This window comes from Sciurus carolinensis, chromosome 6 (genome assembly GCF_902686445.1).
Source record: "Sciurus carolinensis chromosome 6, mSciCar1.2, whole genome shotgun sequence".
NCBI lineage: Eukaryota > Metazoa > Chordata > Mammalia > Rodentia > Sciuridae > Sciurus > Sciurus carolinensis.
The window spans coordinates 133,893,411-133,912,858 of record NC_062218.1 but is presented as its reverse complement, the minus strand read 5'-3'; the positions used below and the strand labels follow the sequence as shown (position 1 = coordinate 133,912,858).

Sequence of the window (19,448 nt, the reverse complement as noted above, 5' to 3'; positions counted from 1 at the left end):
ATGTATCCTTAAATGCCTGTTTGCAATGTGAAGATTTCAAAACAAGGTTTATGATGCAGCTACTAAGACAAACCTCTGAACAACTATTCAAGTAATGCAACTATTTCTATTAATCAAACACCAATACACAAGCATCTTATTATAAAGTTCATTATTCCAAACATCTGTTTTAAGAAAAGTAATTACCTTCTCAGTTACAAAGTTGCTGGCCCAGGTGAACTCAACTCTCCCCTTGACAGTTACCACATGACCAACACAAGCAGCAACGCTGCCTTGTGCCTGGGTAAAGGGTCCCCACTTACTTGTTACTGCAATGTTGATTTCTCCTGTTCTAGGAGTGAGTTCGCCATCCTGAGGAAGAGGTGATATCCCCGAAGTTCGCAGTGGCTCAAGGCCAAGGGAGGTGTCATTGGCGAGGTCGCCTAGGGCTGATCTTCGGTTAACTGCTTGGGTTCTGGTGAGCCTTTCCATATCAAATGCAACGTTATCAGTACATGGCAGATTTGGCTGCAAAACATTTCCAGATTAAAAATAATTGTAAAAACAAGTTCTTTCACAAAATCCTGAATGTCTGAAACCCTATTGCAAGGACTTCACCAAGTTCTTTCCATATAATTTCTTCTCATTTCACTGTCCATCTGTTTTCTTTCTTTCTTTCTTTATTTTTTATCGTAAACAAATGGGATACATGTTGTTTCTCTGTCTGTACATGGTGTAAAGGCATACTATTTGTGTAATCATAAATTTACATAGGGTAATGTTGTTTGATTCATTCTGTTATTTTTTTCCCTTCCCCCCCACCCCACCCACCCTTCTCTTCCCTCTATACAGTCCTTCCTTCCTCCATTCTTGCCCCTCTCACTAACCCTAACTCTAACCCTAACACCAACCCCTCCCACCCCCCATTATGTGTCATCATCCACTTATTAGCGATATCATTTGTCCTTTGGTTTTTTGAGATTGGCTTATCTCACTTAGCATGATATTCTCCAGTTTCATCCATTTGCTGCAAATGCCATAATTTTATCATTCTTTATGGTTGAGTAATATTCCATTGTATATATATACCACAGTTTCTTTATCCATTCATCAGTTGAAGGACATCTAGGTTGGTTCCACAATCTGGCTATTGTGAACTGAGCAGCTATGAACATTGATGTGGCTGTATCTCTGTAATATGCTGATTTTAAGTCCTTTGGGTATAGGCCAAGGAGTGGGATAGCTGGGTCAAATGGTGGTTCCATTCCAAGTTTTCTAAGGAGTCTCCACACTGCTTTCGAGAGTGGTTGCACTAATTTGCAGCCCCACCAGCAATGTATGAGTGTACCTTTCTCCCCACATCCTCACCAACACCTGTTGTTGCTTGTATTCTTGATAATCGCCATTCTAATTGGGGTGAGATGGAATCTTAGGGTGGTTTTGATTTGCATGTCCATCTGTTTTCTAATCTCATCTAAAAGATTTTTTTCAAAAGGACGAGTTCATCTCCCAAAAATGTCACAAAAGAAAACCAAAATCCACTGCAGAACTGAGAAAACTGGCCAGAACATCTTTGTTTTTTGCTTAATTTTGCTTTTTTTTTTTTAAGATAATCCTTTATGGACATGTCTTGTATGCAGAGGGAATTATAATCATCATCATAAAGCTCATTAAGTTTAATACCTTTATTTTATTTATTTTTATGCGGTGCTGAGGATCAAACCTAGTGGCTCGTATGTGCTAGGCAAGTGCTCTACCACTAAACTACAACGCCAGCCCCCTAACATTCAGTTTAAAAAACAATACACTATATTACTTTGATTTATGTTAAATGTTTTTTTTTTTTTTTTGGGGGGGGTCCTGGGGATCGAACCCAGGGCCTTGAGCTTACAAGGCAAGCACTCTACCGACTGAGCTATCTCCCCAGCCCCCCCATGTTAAATGTTAATGTTAAGGGAAAGCTGGAAACATAAAATACTCCTCTCAACTTATGAATTTCTCTGAAATACCTTATTTCTCTGGTACTCATTCCTAGTATATTCTACCTTTAAACATAAATAAAACATATAACCCAAAGTAGATCAAAGTTGAAAAGACTTTTAAACTGTAAGAAAAATGATCTGTTTCAAAACTTAAGCAACTAATCCTAAAGGACAGGTATACAGGTGCTTGGGGCCAAAGTCTACCAATTAAAAAATAGGTATAAAAGTCTTCTTTTTTTCTTTTTTGGTAGTAGGGATTGAGCTCAGGGGTGCTTAACCCCTGAGCCACATCCTCAGCCCTTTTTAATATTTTATTTAGAGATATGGTCTTCCCAAGTTGCTTAGGGCCTAGCGAAGTTGCCAAGATTGGTTTTGAACTTGGGATCCTCCTACCTCAGACTCCTGAGCTGCCGGGATTCCAGGCATGCTATAATATTATATTTTATAGCTCAGCTATAAAAGTCTTCTGATTTAACAATATGAATTTTCTCTAGCAGTCTTCCCTACATCTTCTTGACTGTAGCAGATAGCATGTAAGAAGCGGAGTTGGGAAAGGCAGCTGAAATAAGTTTATATAGAGAGAATTAACAGTCAACAAAATCCAAAACTGGGCAAAAGAATTCCACTGTAGATCATCCCATAGCCCTATTTAAAAAAAAATAAATACAGTAGAGTATAATAACTGATGCTTATCACAATATCAGTTAGAAGAGGTTTATTATATTTAAAGAATCATGATAGCCTATAACATGTTTTAGAAGAATTTTCAATAAAAATGGGGGAAGTATTAGTACTCGAAAGAATAGACTGGAGGCAATGACAGAGGGTGAAATAATAATTTCCAACCATAGACTATATGCTAGGTAAAATGGCATATACTTTATGTTAAACCAATCTCACATGAGGGTGACTTGGTCCCCAAGGAACATTTGGCAAACTTGGGAGACTTTTTTTCTTTAAAGATGAGTTATTACTATGTAGGGCAGGCTGTCCTCAAACTCCTGCATTCAAGTAATCCTCCTACCTCAGTACTCTGAATAGCTTGGGTCCCAGGCACACACCTCTGTACTCATCTTTCAGGAGACATTTCTGATGATAGTGACTGGGGTATAATGCTACTGGCATTTAGTAGTAGAAGCTAAGGATGCTACTATAGTCTATGATGCACAGGATAGCCCCTACAAGAAGGAATTATCTAGTCCAGAATGTCCGTAATGCCAAGATCGAGAAACCTTGGGTTAATCTATATCATCTCTGGGGACTGATAAATGGGGCATTACTATCCAAATGTACAGCACTTAAACTATGATTTGACAGTATATTTAAAATAGGACTACTTAGATCTTCTTTGGGTTGCAAAGCTAAATGAGGAGTTCCTCTGTTTAGCCCAACTCAGCTTTTTGTTTCACAAGAATATTCATTCATTATATTTCTACACCCAGAAAATATTTTATTTTTCTCTAAAAGCATAATCCTGGATATATACTTCTTTTAAGGAAGTAAAGGAAGTCTCCAAAGTTCTTGGCAAGTCAGTGTTGGTCTTTTTGCAGTCATAGCTGATCTCAATGCAACAGTTCTAGCAAAACTCCTTGCCAGGTTGCTAATGGTTCTTCTGAGTCTTTGGTAATCTGGAAGAAAGGTACTTGTTGGACTAATAAGGTTATTTGTTGGCCAAAAAAGCCTCTGTATTCTTGTAAGACTGTCATGTCTCCTATTATAACAAATGTGTTATATTGTATTACGTTTAGATAAGATACTATGGAAAAGCAATGACAAAATTGGAAACATACCACAATTCCCAGAGCCTTCAAAATATTAAGTTTGCACATAGGACAGGTACAATGTTCACTAAGCCAGGGATCCACACATGATTTGTGGAAAACATGCCTATAAAATAATGGAGAATTATGTCAGAAATCATATATTGAAAAACTATTAGGTCAAAATGGAAAAAATGGAATTTTCAGTTAGTTTTTCCTCCTTTTAGCACATATTTACAAGACCCAAAAGACAAATATTGGGGGTTTATAAAAATAAAATCTACAGAAAATCTGAACCCAATCTCATTTACCAATAGTATTGTGTAATGAAAACTAATGAGTAAGGAGATGACTGGATTTTTTTATTTTGCAGTCTGGGGGATAGAACCCAGGACTCTGTGCATACTAGCTAGGCAAGCATGCCACAACTGAACTACTCCCAGCCCTATCTATCTATCTATCTATCTACCTACCTACCTACCTATCAATTATCTATCTTATCTATCAATCATCTATCTATCTATCTATCTATCTATCTATCTATAAGAGACAGGGTCTCACTATGTTGTCCAGGCTGGTACCAAACTCCTGGGTTCAAGTCATCATCCTCCTGCCTTAGTCTCCTACATAGCTGAGACCACTGCACCCAACTCAGGCTTCTTATTCTTCCAAATTCCAAAAAGACTTGAGGAAATCTAGCAAATTTATTAAAAATAATGATATCACACTTTATAAATCAGTTATTCTTCTCATAATAGCTTATATATAAAAATGGCATTTTGAAAACATACATAAGTCAGGGTTAAATCAAGAGTTTTCTGTGTAATTATTAATTAGTTTCATGGAACTTAACCTATGTTAAATATTTGTAGAAGTCATAGGGCAGTTGGAACTATTTTAAGGAGTAAACTGTGCCTATGAACCAAATAACACTTAGCAATTTTCAGCTGAAATGTTGTGTGTGTGGGAGGGAGGTAGATATAGGTGATTTCCTCTCACATTCAGAACAGAAAATTACATCTTTGGGACAAGAAATAAGTCAGTCACAGAAGGGTCTGCATTCTTAGAAAAGGAATTTGTGCCCTTTAGAAGAAATGATTTTGAGGGAGCTGCAGAGATGATTCTGCAAGCTCAAGAACCCCTGCCCAAGAGCTCTGAGAAGATGTAACAGAGTCTGACAGAAGTTTGGGGTCCTGGAAAAATTGGGAAAGGAGTGGACACCAACACAAACTTTCAGGATTTTTGGAAAACACACTAAAATATAAATTTGGAGTAAGGGGAATTTTGAGAATGATACCAAATTGGACCATGGTATGTCTTTAAAACCCTGATTGTTAATTTATAATTTAAATGTTATCATTGCTATTTGGAAAATGTAGTTTTGGTTTAAAACAGGGTTTTTAAAATTTGGATTTGGAATAAATATCCATGCACATTACAGTTTCAGTCAATAATATATACCACTCTTCCATTACCACCTGATGGCTTTGTATTCATTTAAGGACAAGAATAAAGATCTTGAAGTCTGAATTCATCCATGTAGTCTGAAACTTGCAGATAATGCATTTATCTAGAAACTCATCATCCCTGAAGGCTTTTACCTAAACCTTAAGGTTTTTACTTAATAGCTGGAAAGCCATCAATTTGTATGGAAGACCCAAATTAGTTTAATACATATTAAGTGTTGTGTTTGCTTCTTATTACTTGTATCCACGTATGGGAGTATTCCAGAGTGAGATGAAGGGTTCCTTACAGCAGGGCTCGACCCCAGGGGGCATCCTCACTTTTTAGCAGTTAAGGTTGGCTGCAATCCAAACTAACAGAAGACTGGAATAAAGCTTTATCCCTTTTGGGGGAGACCCCCCCTTTAGGTCTGATGTAAATTATGGAACATCCCCATAAAGTCACAAGGGTGCCTGATATCTTATATATATTTTGGGGGGGCTAATGGACACCTGAGGATTTGGCTAATGGATGGGAGGGAGTGGGGTAGCTGGGAATATGTTCCAAGTCAATTTTGCATAAGGGAGACAATGGGATTTGACTGGATGACAGGTGGTAGAAGAGATAAGGTTATGTGATCTCTGACCTGGGCCACTTTGGTGCTGGATTGGGGTATGCAAGTGGGGTGGAGGCAGCTAATTTGGCCAGCTGTGGATGGAAACCCTGTTTTAAGCAAGCAGCAGCTACCTGGGGTAAACAATGGTTTGGCTCTAGTGCTCCCTGCTCTGGCCAGTGGTATACTGCATTTCTATTACTGGTTATTCACAAAGAACAAAATGGTGTGACTCCCATATTCAATTTCCTAAAGCTACGTGAATTCAGTTTTCTCTACCTACTTGTTCCTTTAAGTGAGCTCATTAAGTGGATCTTTCTTATGTTGTGGTTCTTGAGTAAGTAGAGGTTTGCTGATCTGGAAGAAAAAGTGCCCACTCTCTGTTTTACTAGACAATTATAATCTCTCCTCTATGTTGTGGGGCACTGTAATGAAAGACAACACAGACTAATGGGTTCTCTAGGGACAAATGAAGAAAACCTTCCTTAGCTAGCTCAGAATCTGAAAGAAATATTTCTTCTTTTTAAAAAGGTTCCTTTTAGGTATTTGCACACCCCCTCACTCCAAATAATCACACCCAAACTCTGCTTCTTCTGACCTAGGACTTATCTTTCCAGATTCCCTACCAGCCTAGCTTCTGAGCATCTCACCCCCGACCTTCAGTTTCTAACTCCTACAGCACACTCTTTGCTTCTGGAGACAAAACTGAGTACTTGTTCTTTGTACTCACTGGCCCTCTGACATAGCCCTCCCACTTTCCTTCTGGTCAGTACCATCATCTTTATGAACACGTACCCAGAACTTGGTCCCTTCTCTTTTTCATCACCTACTCTCCTCATCCTCTTGCCTTTGCAAAGCAAACCAACCAGCTATGGCCTTTCCCTCCCTGCTTCTATAACCGTCAGACCCTTAACCAACTACCCTTTCTGCCTCCCCACTGCCTCACCTGAAAGCTGTGGGGTCAGTAATGGGAAAGGTGGATTTGGTCTACCTCATGAGGTTATCTGGAGCAATAAATGAAAAACTAAATATGGAATACTTAGAGAAGTACCAAGGGCTGTGTGCATGAAAGGTATAGTTAAACAGGTAAAGCAATGTTAATATTTTACATGGAATCCTAGTAAATGGTAGAACTCTCTTACAGCACACTTTTGGCCCCAGAACATCTGGTGACGTGGCTTCTCCCTAGCAAGACGTCTAGAGATCTCAGAAGGTGGCACCTAAGGCAAGACAGACCTTAAAAAGAAAGCCACTTCCCACTGTTATAATGAAAGACTTTAACAATAAAAAACACACAAAAGCAGGAAAGGTCCCAGCACATTTAGCGTTGAGTGGTGTACTGGGATGGGAAGCAGGTGATGTGTTGAGGAGCAGTGAAACGTGAAAAGGACAAGTATATCAGAGCTTCAACCGAAAAAGTCCTTTATTCCTGTAAGAAATACTTTGGGATACAGAATGCAAAATGTATAGAACATGAAAGAAGCAAAACCAGTAATACTGAAATACATTGCCCTTCCCCTTTCCTACTTCCCACACAGGCCACACACTAGAGAGGTTAGAAAAACAGCAGGGCTGGAGTGGGGAGTCTACATTGAAGGTGAGTTGTTTTCACAGCTCTGCAGCCTCTGGGTGCCGTGTTAAGGACCTAGCAAACATAAAAGGATCCAAGATTATTAAAGGTCAGAGACAAGTACTCCTTCCCCTAGCCAGGACTGGCAGCAAATGCATAGAAGCAGGCCCTCCCTCCAAGGTGTAGGTGATAGGAGCAATTCCTCAACAGCCAGCAGCCAGTTGACTGACCCATTTTAGCTCCCAAGCTGATATCTTAAATGTGTATTTCTCCAGGATGCAGCACTTTACTTCTAAAAGGGTATTTTTACTTACTAAAAATTTTGTGGTTAATCTTTAAATAAGGTGATTTTTTGTTTCTAAGATATGCTGGCTAACATCCAAAGGATGATCAACTGTAATCAACTGATACAAGCAGGTCCCCAAAGCAAAGCCAACTGCCATCTGTCCACAATAAATTAGTGCAACAGAGGATGAAAAGTAAAGGTCATGTGACAAAAAAAGCCAGCAATCCATGAGAGGTTTGGTATCTATAGATAGAAAGGCTTAGTTCAGTCTCCAGAAAGCCTTTCTTAATAAAAATGAAGGACAGAAAGACAAGGCATCTGGTTTACTTCATACCTTACTGAGGTAAAGGAGAGGCAGCAAGTACAAATTCTTCCAAAGACTGGCAGTGAAGGGGAGTCGCTATAGGCGAGTACATGGAAAGTGATGAATTTGAAAGAGTTTTTAAAACTGGAATAAGAAATGCTTGAGCACATGATTAAATGCTGATGGGCAGAGACAAACAACAAAACTAGAGGGAGCAGCAGAAAGTCAATACAGTAAGGTCTCGGGGAGGGGGGAAGAGTTGGCAGGCAGAGGCTCAGGTAGAAAGAGCCACACTGAACCAGAAGGGGGACTGCCACCTCCATTCTGACAGGAGGTGCAGGTGTGGATGTGGAGGCAAGCACACTGGAAGTAGAGGGAATCCAACCACTATTTCTCTATGGTGAAGTTCACTCTTTCAAAGTGAAGAGTAACGGGGTGAGTTAAGGTTTAAGGAGAATGAATACAACTGGAAGTGCTGCTGTGATGAATAGGGAGGGCCAACTAAAGCAGGAGAAGGGCTCTGGGCAGTAACTGAGGCACAGCTGTGAGAAGAGTCCTGTCTGTCCAATATGTGCAGAGCACTATGGGAAGACAGTGAGGGATAGAGATGCTTGGTGATGTGAAATAGGAAGCCCCGGCAGGCTTGGGTTCAAAGACCATAGAGACAAAAGAGAAAGGAAGGGTATCAGAGGTAGAAGGAGGATAAGCTGGAGCATGAGGTAAGACATAATGCAAAGTAACTTGAGATACATCCACTGGGAAAAAAAAAAAGACTTGGACAAGATTTGAGGTAAAGAACATGTTTATGTTTATGTAGATATCCTCTGCATCAGTGGTTCTCATATGGAAACATCTTTCATTGTCACAGTTGTGTGGTATGGATGCTTTTGGCCTCTAGTAGTGAGAGGCCAAGAATATGCTGAATTTTCTGTCATACACAAGACCACCTTCCTGGATCCCTCCTCCAAACAAAGTATTATCTGATCCTAAATGTCAAAGCTGAGAAAACCCCTTATAGGTCAAAAGTTGTCACAAACTATTGCTTAATGTAGAAAGTTAATTTTTATTGCACCTGAGGATCATACTATGGTTACCATTTCAGTAAGGTAAAATGTTTTGCTGAGCAGGTTGAACGATATAGTTACATGCAGAACCTTTGACACATAGGGCAGCAAACACATCTAGTCAAAAACAAGGGAGACAACTGAACAGAGCTGTTACTATGTGTGCAAAGAAATTCTGTTAAGTTTGCCAAAATTTCTAATCTTCAAAAGCAGACCATAAATATGAAAGTTGAGAACCAGTTTTCTGGTTTCATCCACAGAAACAGTTAATCAACCAAGGCTTTAAACCTTAATGGATGGTGTGGCCTTATTAAAATAAATATGCCTGGGCTCCACTCATGGTGTTTCTGAAAGCTCCCCCAACTGACCCTGATGTATGGTTAGATTTGGAAAACCCTGGGTTAAACTGAGGGAAACAAAAAACTCAATGAAATTTTGGAAAAACAAGGCTTTAGGGATGGAGAGAATGGGAGCAAGCTTCCCAGAAACAACTATTTTAGGCTGAGACTCCCCTGAGGAAGACACTATCGTTTTAGTAATAACTGTGAATGGTTCTTCCACTCTTTGGGGACCAATTGGTTTCAGGGGATCCTAGGATGAGATAATAAGACAGAGAATTTGTAAATCTTGGCTTATTGGTTGAAAGAGGCATTTTGTGACTATGCTTTATAATGTATCCTAATGATATCCTACTAATCCTGATTTGTATTTGCATATGCATTTCCTTTAATTTAGATTGTTAATGACTAGGAATAAGTAATAACTGTCACAATATAATTTTCTATAGAACAGCTTACATTTAGTTTGATAGATTTTCCTTTATGTATAAAGTAGAATGACTTGACTTTCAGAATCTTGAATTTCTATTTTAGTACATAGAATTATTTTCAAGTACTACAATTAAAAGCTAAGCAAAACAAAACAACAACAAAACACCACCCAGATCATCCTAGGTTCAAAAGAGATTACTTTGTGAATAAGTAAAATAAGATCAGTAAGTAGTCTTATGGAAACAACTATTCACCATTATTTTAATCATTCATGTTTTCTATTATTAGAAGGCTGAACTGTGTGGATGTCTTTTAAAGAGAAGGGAGAAGAAAGGAAATGTCTTAGGTTTAAGGCTTATCAGTAGCCTTCTCTTACCCTTTTCCAGGTGATGCTCTGAATTCTGTATCTTGATGTTTCACATTCCCTAATTTGGGACAGGAGCATGGCAGACATCAACATACTTAAGAGAAAGCTCTTTTGGGAGGGAGGTATGTGGTCCCATGTGAGGAGTGCTGGCATTAAAGGTAGACCTTTACCTAAGCTGTATATTTTTTTAATTATTTGGCTTTTGATCTTAGACTTTCTATTTAGTTCCAAAACTGTGAGCTAAATAAACCTCTCTTTCTTCAGAGGCAGATCATGCCTGATATTTGGTTAAGGTAACAAAAAGTTGACTAATACAGATGGGGGAACAATAACCTCTTTGGATTATTGGGAAGATCACAGGAGACAGTAAATGTAACTTGCACAGAGTACATGACCCACAGAAGGCACAAAGAAAGTATCAGTCAGTCCTTCCACTCTGTGTAATCCATGTTCAGAAAAAAAAAAATACAAATCCCCAGGGCAAGATGAACATTCTTGAGGTCTCACTATAGGGCCTAGTGAATTCTATTGAAGATGGAGAGGAACAGGGGGCTGTTTTTGAAACCCACAGGAATCACAGAATAAAAACTCTGTTACAAATGTCTGGAGGTTGTGCCACATATATTCCTTTTATAACACATGTGCAATCAGTTTTTATAAAAAGACCTTTATTTTATTTATTTTTATGTGGTGCTGAGAATGAAACCCAGTGCCTCACATGTGCTAGGCAAGTACTCTACCACTAAGCCACAACCTCAGACCATGCAATCAGTTTTTGTGAGGCAACACTGCTCACTGTAGACCACAACCTCCCAATATGAGCAATGTGCAGCAGGGCCTTGGCCTGCTAGAACAGCCATGGGTTAGGAGGCTCTCAGAAGCAAGTGGACACCCACTCTGAAAGGGAGACATACACAACGCATTAATATCATTCTTTCAAACAAAGTTGACATACTTGCAGGGGAGAATCCGAACAACATCATTCTGCTTATAGCTCTCTATGCAGACCGCACAATGATCAAAGTCTGGGTCTGTTTCCTGAAACGAAAAACAGGATCACAAGTCACATGCTACATGTATACAATTCAGCTAAGTGTGTTCCTTTGGCAACTATGCTAAGCAAGTGGTTATAAAGTGAAAAGTATAGAAAATGTTTCCAACTGCTTAACAACACTGATCCAAATTAGACCTAAGTCAATCTACTTTTTCTTAAAATCATGTTATAATAATCAATACTACTTCTGTCTATGATATGTCTTAGACTAAGTCAGAGTTCTAACTATTTTCAAGATTCACATCAATTGTTACCTTGGATCATCATTATCTCCACCCTTTCCCCATTTCCACTGCACTACTGGTTTGTCTGAACAGGTTTCACAGCTGGGTCACCATCAGGAGAATCACCTCATCAACTCCCTAAGTACAGGCACAAAGATGGTGAGCCCCCAGTAGACTGCTATATAAAGACACACCCCAGTTATGGGAACAACACATCTGGTCACTGAATTGGGGTAGAGAAATAACTGGATCAATTCAGTAATGGGTCTTTATCAAGAGTGAAGGAGTCAGGCATAATGGTATATACCTGTAATCCCAGCTACTTGTGGGGCTGAAGAAAAAGGATCACAAATTTGAGGCTAGCTTGGGCAACTCAGTGAGACCCTACCTCAAAATAAAATTTAAAAAGGGCAGGAGAAGTAGCCCAATGGTAACATGTTTGCCTAGCATGTTCAAGGTCCTGGGTTTAATATCCATTACCACCAAAAGAAAAAAAAAATTAGGAAAAGTGTGGTTGGTTAATAGGATGATTTCTTTCCTCCTCAGAGACGAGGGTTCCATCTTAATTGTCATAAAACAGCATGCCAACAACCCAAGTCTGGAAAGGTGAGACTATATGCTGTGTCACTGCCATGTGAACTGAAACTTGGTGATACAATTCTTGGCAAGTCAAAGAGGTACAAACTAAGATGTGTATGCTATAATAATTAAAGGAAAGATTCTATTCCTACCCAAACCAAGAGCCTCACACATGCTAGGTAAGTGCTCCTGCCTCAGCCTCCAGAGTAGCTGAGATTATTTGTATGCACCACTGCACCTGGCTGGTAAGATTGTTTGGTGCTAGCCTGGGGTACAAAGAAAGGTGGGTACGTTAGAACAGCTCCTGGGTATTTCACAATAATGGCAGCTGAAGGCCAATAGGTCAAGAAAGCATTTATACTGGTTACCACTTTTTGGGGTTAAGTTTTGAAATTGTTTGTATTTTCTGCAAGTGACACTTTCCTTTTTCTTTCCTTAGTGTATAATGAAATCTACTATCTACCTCTGGAGTTGTGCCAAAGGTAACAACATATAGTTATATCAAGGCAGTGGGGATAAAAAAATGAGTAAAGTTAAAAAAAAAAAAGTGGGAAAATTTAGGAAGACAGAATCATCTGAAATTCCTCCTTCCAGGGCTCTGCTAAAATGTTAACACTGGGTATGGAATAGAAGGCAGTTGTTTTATGTCTTTAGATACAGTTTTTTCATTCTTGATAAGCTTGAATGACAGTATATAGAAACTTAACATTAAAGGGCTACTTATAGAGAAGAAGCAAGGCTCCACCATAACTAGAACTCCAATTAAGAAATTCTAGTTGAAAAGTTCAGTGACAGCCTTTTGTCACTGCCTCTCTGATTTGGTCTCCCTCAGAAGCAGGCCTGGTCTGGGGTGGTGGCTCAGTGGTAGAGCCTTGCCTAGAATGTGTGAGGCACTGGGTTCAATCCTCAGCACCACATACAAAAATAAATAAATTAAAATTATGTGTCCATCTACAACTAAAAGTATTTTTTTTAAAACAAAGCAGGCTCAACTCTGAAAGACTCTGCTCTACTTTTTAAAAAATGCTTAGTTAGTACACTGTAAAGAGAGCACCCTGTTAACTAGATACACAGGTCTTTAGTTTTAAGTAGGTGAAGAAACAAAACCTAAAAGAGATGAAAGCAAATTCACAAGAAATACAGGTAGATAACACACGTCTTCTGACTATTCAACGACAAACTATCCCATCAGAATTCTTGGAAAAGCCAGCTGTGGTGGCACAGGCCTGTAGTCCCTGCAATTTGGGAGGCTGAGGCAAGAAGACTGCAAGTTCGAGCACAGCCTCAGCAACTTAGTGAGACTCTGTCTTGAAATGCAAAGTAAATAGGGCTGGAGGGTAGCTCAGTACAGAGCCCCTGGGTTTGATCCCCAGTATGAAAGGAAGGAAGGAAGGAAGGAAAGAAGGGAGGGAGGGAGGGAGGAAGGAAGGAGGAAAATGTATGCTGGGTTTTAGCGAAAATAACCACAATCATCTGTAAGTAGTCTTGTAAAATTACTAATGGCGAGAGCATTTTAAGCCCAGGAAAGTGAGAAGGCTAACTGAAGGGCTTTCAGATGACAGGAACAGTAAAAACAAGATTTCAAAGAGAAGGATGTTCAATGTTAATTCATTACTGTACCTTATCGCCCTTTTTTACTGTTCTGGTTGTCAATTTGCTGATGGCTTTCTTGGCAGCATCTCCAAGACGACGCTATGGAAATTACAAATAAAGACAGAGGTTAAGTGTAAGATCTCCGAATGATGGTCTTTATTTTTTTATAACTAAAGGTATAAAGTCCCTGTTACCCTACACCACTCTTTGTCATATCATGTAAGAGGAATCTAAAAGAGCACTTAAAAATTAGAGATCTGGTAGCTGTTCCATATATTCTGCATTCTGATTGAATAGAAAGTTTATTATAGCTGGGTGACATCACATTTGCATTTTGTATTTAATAAACATGTTAAATATGAACACATTATCACAATCTGATTCTTGTGTACTCCAAAGATACTACTCCTGCTCTCACAGCTTTTCCATTATGCTCTAGGGACAATAACCATCTTAGCAAAAGAAACCTCCAATACTACTTGAAATTCTTATCAGGGGTCACAAGTTCTACTTCTGGTTCTACTACTACTGTGCTCTGTAATTTTAGGAAAGTGAATTTTCCGAACCAGGGTCAAATTATTCTCATTTGAGAGGGTTAACTCAGATAATCTCTAAAACTAGATTTATCCAACATTTTGTCAGATAACTAGCATTGCTAGATACTAATGACCCAAAAGTGAAAAGACAGTAAACCCCTAATCTTGAGAAACTATCTGCATTGGGGAAAAGACCAGTAAACACATTCTAAGCTAATGTACAAGACAGTCCACCCTGGGTGAAATGACAGTAAAAGGAGGCAACCTCATTTAGGTTGGGGACAGAGCAGAGGAGGAATGTCAGGAAAGGTTTTGAGGAAATGATGCCAAAGCTAAGACTTGGAAAACTAAGTAGGATGGAGTTAGATAAGGAAGATCACAGGATCAGGAAGGGGGATTTTAGTCAAAGGAAGTGTCTAAACCTAAAAACAAACAGGTGTGAAGCACAGGTGTGGGAAGGGATGTAGACTTCAATTTAATTACTGTGAGCTGCTATCTGATTGCTCAAATCAGAATGCTCTGTGAGTCAGAGTTCACAGTGGGAGGATGGATACAAACTGAAACTGTCCCAGGCATACTGGGAGAGGTGGTCATCTAGATACAACCATATCTTAAACTGTGAGCAGAGGCAGATGCTGAAGCTAAAGGAGTAAGGTTAGGACTAAAGTAATGGAGTCTTCAGATTCTTTCAGGAGGATTAAAAAAAAATCACTTTTAGACCACACTACAATTTCCCTGCTTATTTATAGAATATCTTTTAATAGCTTGCTTGTTTGAATCAGGATGCAAATTCAAACACTACACTTGGTTCCTACATCTCTAAAATCTCTTATTCAGAGTTCCAACTATCATACTTTCCCCCCCTTTTTAACAGTCCTATGGAGATATGACTTAGAATAATCACATATACTTAATTGACATATATTAAATATTACACTTTGAAACTCGATAAATATGAAGTCTATACTTTTATTTTTCAGGAACTACTTTAGTGTATCCTCTAAATTTTAATATATTTAATTCATTTTCATTCAGTTCAAATGGTTTTCTAATTTCCCTTTTAATTTTTTCTGTATCCCATTAATTGTTTTATTAAAATTTCTTTTAGTTGTCAATGGACCTTTATTTTATTTATTTACATGCGGTGCTGAGAATTGAACCCAGTGCCTCACGCATGCTAGGCAAGAGTTTTACCACAGCCACAACTCCAGACCTTCCCATCAATTGTTTAGATGTTAATTTCCAAATATTTAGGGTATCTCAGAGATATTTGTTATTGACGTCTTATTTAATTTCAAGAGATTAGAGAACATATTTTGTGTGAACCTGAATCCTTTCAGGAATCTACTGAAACTAACTTCAGAGGCTGAGGCAGGAGGAATTCAAGTTTGAGGTCAGTTTGGGCAACTTAAGGAGACCCCATTTAAAAAAAAAAAAAAGAATTAAAGGGACTGGGGATGAAGCTCTGTGATAAAATGTTCCTGAGTTTAATGCCCAGTAAGGGGTGAGGAGTGGGGAATAAAAATCTACTGAGACTTGTTTTACGATCTTGAGTTACTTCAAAAGAATGTATATTTTGCTTTTGCTGGATGGAGTTTTCTATAAATGTCAATCAGATTAAATTTGTTATTTATGTTGTTTATGTTTTATATACTTACCGATTTTTTTTTGTCTACTTATTTTTCCAGTTTTCAAGAGGGGTTTTGAACTTTCCAACTATAATTATAATTTTATTTTATACTGTAGTTCCAAGTCCTCACTTCAAGTTTCTGAAGCACTGTTACCAGACACATACACATTCAGGATTATAATATTCTCTTGTTCAAGTGACCATTTTATTAAGAAGTCAATTCTATCCCTGGCAATAACTGCCCTGAATTCTACTCCAGTATTAACATAGACACTTCAACTTTAATTTGTGTTGGTATGGTATAAATTTTTCATCCTTTTAACCTATTCATATTTTTATACTTATTTATTTATTGTGGTGCTGGGGATCAAATCCCAAGGCCTCATACTGAGTCCTTTGTCCCAATCTCTTAATCTCTGCTTCCAATGGGGGTATTTAGACATATACTTAAGTGTGATTATTGATATGGTTATGTTTAAGTCTATCTACTTGGTACTTGTTTTCTATCCCCTTTTCCCTTGTTTGAACTGAGAATATTTAATGATTTATCTCCTTTGTCAATTAAGTCATAATTCTTTATTGTGTTATTTTAGTGGTTGTTTTAGGGTTAATAGGTACATCTTTTTTTTTTTTTTTTGGTACCAGGGATTAAACCCAGGGGTGCTTAACCACTGAACCTTTTTATCTATTTATAACCTTTTTAACCTTTTTATCTATTTATATTTTAAAATTTTGAGACAAGTTCTTCTCTAAGTTGATTAGGGTCTCACTAAGTTGCTGAGGCTGGCTTTGAACTTGCAATCCTCCTGCCTCAGCCTCCCAAGCCACTGGGATTATACTCATGTACCACCATGCATGGCTTAACCCATACACCTTTAATCACGGTTGAACTTCAAGTAATTGTACTACCTCCTGTACAGTAGGAAAGCCTTACATAGTATACTTTGATTTCCCTCTTGGCTTTTGTTTTTATCCATTTTACTTCTATATATTCTATATATGCTACATTGTTATATTTCAAATTATATTTTTTAAATTTTTTAAGATGTTGATAGACCTTTATTTTATTCATTTGATTTACATGTGGTGCTGAGAATCGAACCTAGTGCCTCACACGTTAGGCAAGAGCTCTATCACTGAGTGACAACCCCAGCCCCTCAAATTATCTTTTTAAGTCATTAAAATATACATAACATTAAATTTGCATCTTAACCATATTTAAGTGTACAGTTCAGTGAGTCAAATAAATTCACTGCTGTACAACTAATCTCTCAAAACTCTTAATCTTACAAAACTGAAACTATATACATGGAATACTCTCCATTCTCCTTTCATCCAGCCCTTGGCAACAATCATTCTACCTTTCTGTCTCTATAATTTTGACTATTCTAGTTAATCTTATAAGAGGAATCATACAGCGTTTTTCTTTGGGATATTTCACATTGCATAAAATCTTCAAGCTTTATCCTTATTATAGCCAAGTCTCAAAATTTTCTTCCCTTTTAAAGACTGATTGATATTCTGTTGTATGCATATATGACATTTTATTTATTCATTTATCTGTAGATGAAATCTTGGGTTGGGCTGCTTCTGCCTTTTGCCTACTATCAATTATGTTTCTGTGAACATGGGTGTAACAAATTATCTGTTTTAGTCTGTTGTCTACTCTTTTGGGTATGAATCCAGAGTGGAATAACTGCATCATATTAAAATTAATGTTGAATGTTTTGAGAAACTGCCATATCATTTTCCACAGCAGACACATCATTTTACATATGTATTGGCAATGCACAGAGTTCTAATTCCTCCAGATCTATGCCAACAGTCGTTATTCCTGTTTTATGTTTTTATATTAGCTGTCCTAATGGGTATCCAGTGATAACTCACTGTGGTTTTGATTTGCATTTCCTTAATGATTACAGATATTAAGCATCTTTTTTTTAAAAAAAATTTATTTATTTATATGTGGTGCTGAGAATCAAACCCAGTGCCTCATGCATGCTAGTCAAGCACTCTACCACTGAGCCACAATCCCAGCCCAAGCATCTTTTTATGTGCTTATTGGGCACTTATATTTTCTTTGGAAGAGTATCTATTTATTCTTTTGTCTACTTTTAAATTAGGTTGCTTGGTTTTTTTGTTACTATGTTCTAAGAGTTCTTTAAATATTCTGGGGCTGGGGTTGTAGCTCAATGGTAGAGTGATTGTCTTGCATGAGTGAGGCACTGGGTTTGATTCTTAGCATCTCATACAAATAAAAATAAAGGTCCATTGACAACTAAAAAAATATTTTTTAAAAAAAGAGTTCTTTAAATATTCTGGATATTAACCCCCTTATATGATTTGCAAATATTTTCTCCCATTCCATGGTTGCATTTTTGTTGATTTTGTCTTTTTATGCATAGATGTTTGTATTTTTTATGTAATTTATTTTTATTTATTTCATTTTTTATTACATTAAAGTTATACATAGAAGTTGGGTTCATTCTGACAAAACCATACATGCGTGGAATTTGATTTACTCCATGTCAGTACCCATTTCTCCCACTTTTCTTCCTCTCCTCCTCCCCCTATTCTCCGTCCTCTAACCTACTGTGTACAGATGTCTTTAACTTTGATGTACGCACTCCACTGTATCAATTCTTCCTCGTTACCTGTGCTTTTAGTGCCATAACCAAGAAATTAATGCCAAATTCAGTGTTACAGAGCTTTCCCCCTATATCTTGTTCTATGGTTTCATAGTTCTGGTTCTTGTGTTTAAGTCTTTGGTCCATTTTGAGTTAATCTTTGTAAACAGTGTAAGAGTTTAACTTTATTCTTTTGCATGCTGACATCCAGTGTTCCTAGCACAATTATTAAAGAATGTCCTAACCCCAATGATTCTGACTTTCTTTTCTATTCTACTGGTCTATAGAACTGTCTTTATGCCAACACCACACTGGCTTGATTTTAACTTTGTAGTACAATTTAAAATTGGGAAGCAGGAGACCTTTAACTTTTTCCTTCTTTTTTGAGATTTTTTTTGGCTATTGGGGATCCCTTGAGATTTCATATAAATTTTAGCGTGGATTTTTCTATTTTGGGGAAAAAGAGCATTTAAGATTCTTTTTTTTTTTTTTTTCATTTAGGATTCTGATAGGGACTACAACAAATCTCTGGATCACTTTAGGTAGAATTGACATCTAAACAATCAGAGTAATTCATGAACACAGGATGTCTTTCCATTTACGTGTTAAGCATTCCCACTCAGAAAATATGAAATCCAAAATACTCTTAAATTAATTATGTGCTCAAAACAGTTTGAAATTTGGAGCATTCTGAATTTCATATTTTTGGATTAGGGATACTCAATCAATAAAATGTATGCAAGTATCCTCGAATCTGGAAAACTCAGAAATCTGAAACACTTTTGGGTCCTGGGCACTTCAGATAAGGGGTACTCAATCTGTATTTGCACCTTCTTTGATTCCCTTTAGCAATTTTTTTGAGTTTTCAGGGTTTAAGTCTTTCACCCCTGTGGTTGTTTATTCTTAAGTGTTTTACACCTTTTAATGTAACTGTAAATGGAATAATATTTTTTATTTTTTGGATTGTTAATGGTTAGTGTATAGAATATATTTTGAAGGTAGGTGCATTACATGTGGGGTGTAAGACAGAGAAGAGGGTGAAGATAACACCATGGTTTGGGGCTTAA

General features: G+C 37.7%; 1 protein-coding gene across 2 annotated transcripts in view; it reads right to left on the bottom strand.

The window, feature by feature from the left end:
• The window catches only part of Rnf130 (ring finger protein 130), a 94,686-nt gene that overhangs the window by 10,520 nt on the left and 64,718 nt on the right, over positions 1–19,448 (bottom strand). For both annotated transcript variants that reach the window (XM_047555007.1, XM_047555008.1), the window contains exons 4-7: positions 13,616–13,687; positions 11,094–11,176; positions 3,752–3,848; positions 303–507 (exon numbers count right to left, since the gene is read on the bottom strand). In XM_047555007.1, coding sequence (XP_047410963.1) covers positions 303–507; positions 3,752–3,848; positions 11,094–11,176; positions 13,616–13,687 — 457 coding nt within the window. The remainder of the gene's footprint in view (positions 1–302; positions 508–3,751; positions 3,849–11,093; positions 11,177–13,615; positions 13,688–19,448) is intronic.